Genomic DNA, 7,416 nt, shown 5'->3' on the forward strand with positions numbered 1-7,416 from the left:
CTTTCTCTAACCTATCGTGTATTCACTGTCACCTCTCTTCTTGTTTTTTTCGTATCGCTATAATGATAGTGATGATGGTAATAACGGTGAATATATATATATATATATATGCTAATAAGAACACGGGTACGTGTGTTCACTTATGCAAAGTAGACCACTTGAAAAAACTAACGAAGCAGAGCGTTTTCGTTTATTGCATATTTAGTACAAAAAGTACATAGTTAAACAGAAATACTTCTTCATGTATATATAAACTATGCATTTCTGTTTAACTATGTAGTTCTTGCACTGAAGATGTAATATACGAAAGCGCTCTGCTTTGTTAGTTTTTTTCTAAGTGGTCTACTTTGCATATATATATATATATATATATATATATATATATATATATATATATATATATATATATATATATATTATATATATATATATACTGTTGCAAGAAATGTCTAGATTTTGTCAATTATCCATTCTATACTACAGTGTACACGTGCTAGCGCATGCATTAGCTAGAAGACGTCAGATCTAGTGATATCAGTAGGCTAGCTTTGAACGGACCACCTATTGTGTGATGTGATTCGCGGTCAGTTTGGCTTGACCTCAATAATCAACCGTCAAGCTACCTGCATCTCGACCGGCGAGTCGGCCATACAATGTTAGCATGCGATAGCCGCTAGCGTAATTTCATCACAATCTCCACTCAAAAAGAAATTAAAGAGTCAACCCTATGCAGGAAAAGTGATGCTTACAGGTCTTATGGGGCTCGCAAGGGTCAATTCTAGAACATTACCTGGAAGCGGTAAACAGTGAACGTTACAGTGATATGATTTGCAGAAAGTTCAAACCTGCAATTCGCAGCAAACGCAGAGGTCGGTTCTCGGAAGGCGTTCTTTTGTCACATGAAAACGCACGTCCTCATTACCCCGCCCACACCGTTCAAACTCTTCAGAATTTGCATTTCGAGGTGTTGGGGCATCCTGCGTAGAGTTCCGATCTCGCTCCGTCGGATTACTATTTGTTTGGTCCATCGATCAACAAGTGAAGGAAGTGGTGCATACGTGGCTTCTTGCTCAACTTTTTTTTCAGTGGTATCGTAAAGTTTGTGCAACGATTGACCAAGTCCATTGAACGGCTAACACACCATCACTGTACCTCCTTTTTTAGACACTCCGCATGACAGTCATCCAACCCAGGTGCCTTACCTGCTCTCACCATTTTAATAACTGGTTTCACCTCCTCTTTTCTTATTTCTCCTCCATTTTTCTCTTTCATCACTGTCTTTTTTTTTTTTAGCTTCCCACTGCAACTACCTTTCCCTCACTATTATCCTTCACATTTAGCAACTCCTTAAAACATTTTGCCCATCCTCCTCTTGCTGTCGTCTCTTCCACGATTATTTTTCCATCTGCATCTCTTATTTATTTCTACTCAACTCGCCTTCCCTTAACCTCTTAATTTCCTTCCCCTCCTAGTTCTACTCTATCCTTCACTCACTCCGCTCTTCTATAACCTTCTTCTTGTACTTCTCTTTCTTGTTTAAGCAATTTGATATAAGCACCTCCCTATTTTTTTCTGTCTTTCTCCATCCATCCTCCACTTTCAACTTACCTTCCATAAGAAATATGATATTCCTCCTCTCTCTCCCCTAAGAATATGTACATCCAAAACTCTTCCTACTTTTCTCCTGGTTACCACTATATAGTACATCAAAGCTCTATCTACCATCCCTCCTTCCACCACCCTCTCCCATGTGTACTTATATTTGACTTTCTTCCTGAACATTGTGTTCCCTATCATCAATTCTCTAGATCCACCTCCACCATCAACTCTCCACTTTGATTTTTTCCTGCCATTCCACACTTACCATTACTCCAGAGACCTGGAGACCTTTGATTCAGGTGAACAAAATCTTCACATATTTTGACTGATATGAACATAACTTTAGTCGCACTATATTTGAATAAAAACGACATATAGGTTATTGTAACAACCGAGGACGTCATTTCAATAAACAAAGCTTATAAAGTGATTACAATGTTGTGTTCGATCAGAGCAAAGTTATTCATGAATATTTGTTTATATACAAAGTCTCCTACGCCATAACAATAATTCCATGCTTTCAGGATATTGCCTCTGACGGAATTAGACACCAATGTAAATTGTAGTGTCGTTGAAAATACACACACAAATATACTGCACACACACACACACACACACACACACACAATGCGTGTGTGTGTGTATGTGCGTGTGATTCAACATAGTTTTGAATCACGTGTTGGAGTCGTGTGATTCAACATAGTTTTGAATCACGTGTTGGAGTCGTGTGATTCAACATAGTTTTGAATCACGTGTTGGAGTCGTGTGATTCAACATAGTTTTGAATCACGTGTTGGAGTCGTGTGATTCAACATAGTTTTGAATCACGTGTTGGAGTCGTGTGATTCAACATAGTTTTGAATCACGTGTTGGAGTCGTGTGATTCAACATAGTTTTGAATCACGTGTTGGAGTCGTGTGATTCAACATAGTTTTGAATCACGTGTTGGAGTCGTGTGATTAATCATGTTCTTAGATCACGTGTTGGAATCATAATCGACAGCTATTACACTACCGGAAGAGAGCTCAGAGCTCACGTATGACTGACCTATAGGTGATGCTATAACCTTACACGCACACACAAACACCCAACTCCCCGCCCACGAGAGTTGGAGTAATGACTCACAGCGCAGCGATACTGAAATTATTTCAGGGCTAGGTTGAATTTGAAAATGATTCTTATTTGTATACTAAAGAACACAATTTGTGCCACGACCCCAAAAAGATAGATAAGAATAATAAATTAGAAAAAAAATGAAATAAAATTATTCTATGGCCCAGACGTCCACATATGGTTAGTTAGTCAGTTAGTTAGTTAAGGTTTATTCAACAAAATAAAATATAATTTATACATACATATATATATATTTTTTTTTTCTTCAAAATTACTTGTTGAAAAGGGAGAGCGTGAAGCAAAGCTTATGGGGTGTTGCTCTCCCTTTAAGGAAATAATTATTTTTATTTTATTTATGTATCCCAAACATCCTAGGTTGGAGGCCCCTGGTCGAAGCGTCCGGTCACCACCGTGACCAGTATACAGAGTGGCTGGACGTTAAAAACCCCTTAGATCAAAATCACACAAATCAAAATCCCAGTCAATATTCCATTGTTCATAATCCCACACGTAATCATCAAAATCCCACATAAATATTCCAGGATGTTGATGGTATGAATATACCCTAAAATATATGTTGAAGAACGCTTTCATTTGATCAATTTATTAATGAATATAGGTCTAGGATAATTGTATTTGATCTTGAGGATTAGGTCAATTACACTAAGTAGTTTGTTGATCAAAATATATTATTTCTGTTCAATTAACACAAAAAACAGAAGTGTTGTTAATAAAATGGATTTGTTGAGAGTAAAGCTGATGTAGCTATTACTGAATCATGGATCAATATGGTGGACTGAAATTTCCTTTCGGAAACCTTACGGACTTCACAGGTATTATTTAATACCTGTGTATTACCTGTGTATTATTTAATATTACATAACATATTATGGTATTTTGATTCTTGCTAAATATCTCAAAACTATTGTTTAAATAAAAAATTCAGGGACGAGTTGTCCTATTTTTTGGGGACGAGTTGTCCTAGGGGTGCAGATTTGGGGACCAGTTGACCGGGGACCAGTTGACCGTTCACCAAATGGACAGGGAAGGTAGGAGTGTGTGTTGGAAGGAGATGGGGGGTTAGTTAGAATGTAGTTAGAACTTATATTGTATGCCTATATAAAAAAATCAAGTTAAAAACCAAATATTCACCAAAAAACATATCAAGGAATAAAGTAAAACACATCTGACAAATTTTTAGAAAAAAAAAAAATAGGACATTTTGACCTCCCACCTAGGCCGTTGGGGACATTTTGTCCCAGGGGTGCAGATTTCAGGACATTTTGTCCGGGGACCTTTTGTCCGAGCACCGTAGTAGCACTCTTTGTTAAAAAAAGATGCATTATCAACTAACCAATTAAGGATAAGGTGGGCACGGAATCAATTTGGATGGAAATTTTTGGGAGGAAGAAGAAACATGTTACTGAAATTTGCAGGGCATTTATTAATTGTGATAATGGGAGATTCTAACTACAGTAAGACTGACTGGGGTGATTAGTAGATCAGGAAGCGGTTTTTTTTTTTTAAGGTGTCCTACAACATAATTTCTGAAACCACAGAGTCTACGAGACAGGAAGATACTTTGGACTTACTGTTACAAAGACTTATAATGAAATAAGAAACTCATTAGGGGGTGATAGAATGATCATCAAGAAATAACATTTATCATTATATGGGTAGAATAAAAAGGTAAGAATAACATACTGGTACCTGACTTGAGACATGCCGATTTTCTAGTGAATGAGGAAATAGCTTATTCGTACCACTCCGAGGGGTAATGGACCTGACCTAGGTCATGACCCGTGCAAGTAGGGGAACTCAAGAGGTCAGCCTGGAGGTCACAAGTGATGCCAGGGGTCTAGAAGGATTGTACAATATTCTAACTGCTGGTATGCAAATCAGCCAACAAAAATTTTTACAATACAGGAAAGATATAACGGAAATCAGTACACCTAAATGGATGCCGGATAGGATGAAAAACGAGATCAGAATAAAAAGAGGGCTTTTTGCGAGAATGGAAAGGGGAGAGGCACGCTTTAGGATTCGGTATAATGAAATGGCTAGACTATTTAAGAATACATGCACAGCGAAAGATATCTGACAAGGTTTCGATCTCACACGGTTTTGATTTTCACAGTTTATGGATGGTGGTGATGGATACGGAGCTGCCTAGTGTAGGCCTTATGGTCTCTTGCAGTCTCCTTCATTCTTATGTTCTTAATATTTTTTTTAATATGGGATTTTGATCGACACAGTTTGGTGTTTTGAACAATCGTATTTGGATGTGGGATAATGACCAATGGGATTATGTAATGCATTCTTACAAATGGACAATGCTTCTGTCTCTGCATTCATTGCCCTAGACAACCTTGGACAGCGCCCAGTGAAACGTGTTCGGAAGAAATTTGTGGACATACAAGAACGTCTAAAAATTATATATAATGTATAAGATGTGAGAAAATGTCCCGGATTCGTGAAAATGTCATGTGAGAATATTTCCATGTGGAAAAAAAATCGTATACTATATTGCACATGGCTACTCATGTTGGTATCCCTGCACCCTGCACGTGCTCACCCACACCTTCTACCCTAGACTCAGCTCATTTCACTTCAGGCCATTCTCGATCCATAGTCGTTCTCTCCAGCTGAGATAAACTGGGCTAGTCTCTTCGGGGGTCATGCGACATATCACCTCACAAGATCATATAAACAGAGATTCAGGAAATTTCCCTTCATTTTACAGAGACCCGCGTTGCTTCCCAATTGAATATAGCCGTGTACTGGTGGTGAAATCGGTAGCGTGCTAGTGTAATTTTTCTTTATGCTGTCTTCGGCACGCATACCCTTACCATGGCTTACACTAGGATCGTGATTACCATTGCCATAGTATCCTTCCTTGGTCACGTGACCCATTCCGTCAACCTTGAGGACCACTTCGACATGGCCCGGGTCAAGACTATGTCCCGCCTCTGGGGATTCCTCTTCCGCCACATCAAACGCGTCTTCGTCGTGGCACCAAAGCGTTGTGGGAAACAAGTCTACCCACGAATCGTGGGCGGGTATCCCTCCAAGGCCCACAGCCACCCTTGGATAGCCAGCCTCCGGTCGAGAGGCAACCAGCACTTCTGCGGCGGGTCCGTCATTAGCAAGCGGCACATCCTCACGGCGGCCCACTGTGTCGTTGCCTTCAAGCGTTTTCCGGCTCTGATCCAGGTGTACCTGGGAGCCGTCAACGCCACCGACGGGATCCCCTACGACATAGAGATGATCACCATCCATCCTCGCTTCTCCATCCTCTCGCCCTACGATAACGACCTCGCCATCGTTCAGGTCAAGCAGGAGGTCTTCTTTACGGCGAAGATCTTCCCTGTATGCCTCCCAAAAGAGACGGATGGTCCCCCGACGGGGAAGGCCGTTGTAGCTGGATGGGGGAAATCTTCTGAGGACGGAGGCTTAACGGCTAACCTGATGGAGCTGACGGTACCGATTCTCCCGAAAGAGGACTGCGCCTCCTATAAGTCCTATCTGACGAAGAGGATGCTCTGCGCTGGGTTCCCCCAAGGTGGAAAGGACTCCTGCCAGGGGGATTCCGGGGGTCCTTTAGTGCAGTTCACGAACAGGACGGAGTCGGCGACGTTGATTGGAATCGTAAGTTTTGGGCACGGGTGTGCTCGCCCCTTATATCCGGGACTATACACGCGACTCGATTACTTCTATAAATGGGTTTTGGCCAAATTTTGATATAATAAAAAACATTCAAATTTTCCGTTTAACGACAGTGGTTTCATTTCTGTATATCCCATTAAAAATATTATAAAAATCATGTTACGTTAAATAGGTCTTGATTGTGCATGATGTGAACGTGTACTTTGACTATCAGCCAACTTATAAGGAGGAATGAGCCTCACACGAAAACTTTTTGCTTTGTTAGTTTCTCTTTCCTGGTAGTTACTCTGCTATATTGCACGCACACACACAGTGGAAAGACAACTCGTCAACGGACAACTGGTACACAAAACTGCAAACCTGGACAACTCGTCCAACATTTTTTTAGTGATGATTTTATGTTTGTTATACATTTTACACACATTTTATATATATAAGGCCATATAATTAAGGGGAATATGGCAAGAATTTTATATATTAGGTCAAACTTACATTCCTTTTAAGGACAGACGTCCCCCAAATTAGGCTCGCCCAAAGTGGCTCGACAAAGAAACTGAAAAAAGTATTGCTAAAAAGAGACAGGCTTATAAGAAATATAAGTGCTCGGGTGCATCTAATCACATTGGTCCACTATTATCTGCTGACGGTCAACTTGAATATTCAAATGAAGGAATGTGTAATATCTTAAACAATTATTTTAGCTCTGTATTCGTAAACGAAACACCTCAAGGTGAATGGAATAAACTTCCTGCACAGGTAGTGCAATGTAGTTCAGTTCGAAGCTTTAAGAATCAGTTAGATAAATACCTAAGTAAGATGCTGTAATGATTATAATTTATTTTATATTATTTATTTTTGTTTTGTTATCATTTGTCTGTCTGATTTTCATTTATAATTATTATAGTTTTTATTTATTGTTTTATTATTAATATGATTTTTTTCGCATCCGACCTAGATATGGATCAAAAGGTCTCCTATCGGCATGCTCCGCCTTTGTAATCCTTTGTTGAATTCCAAACTGAAACATGTGAAAAGTCT

At 39.6% G+C, this 7,416-nt stretch overlaps 1 protein-coding gene across 1 annotated transcript; it reads left to right on the forward strand.

Annotated features, from left to right (window-relative positions):
* Positions 1 to 5,652: 5,652 nt before the first annotated feature.
* Positions 5,653 to 6,453, forward strand: LOC143017907 (uncharacterized). Its single transcript, XM_076172948.1, has one exon. It carries the CDS (start codon positions 5,653 to 5,655, stop codon positions 6,451 to 6,453), a length of 801 nt encoding a protein of 266 aa, XP_076029063.1.
* The last annotated feature ends 963 nt before the right edge of the window (positions 6,454 to 7,416 follow it).

The sequence above is a fragment of the Oratosquilla oratoria genome, chromosome 33 (assembly GCF_046742065.1).
Source record: "Oratosquilla oratoria isolate Oo_2021 chromosome 33, ASM4674206v1, whole genome shotgun sequence".
In the NCBI taxonomy this organism is placed as follows: domain Eukaryota; kingdom Metazoa; phylum Arthropoda; class Malacostraca; order Stomatopoda; family Squillidae; genus Oratosquilla; species Oratosquilla oratoria.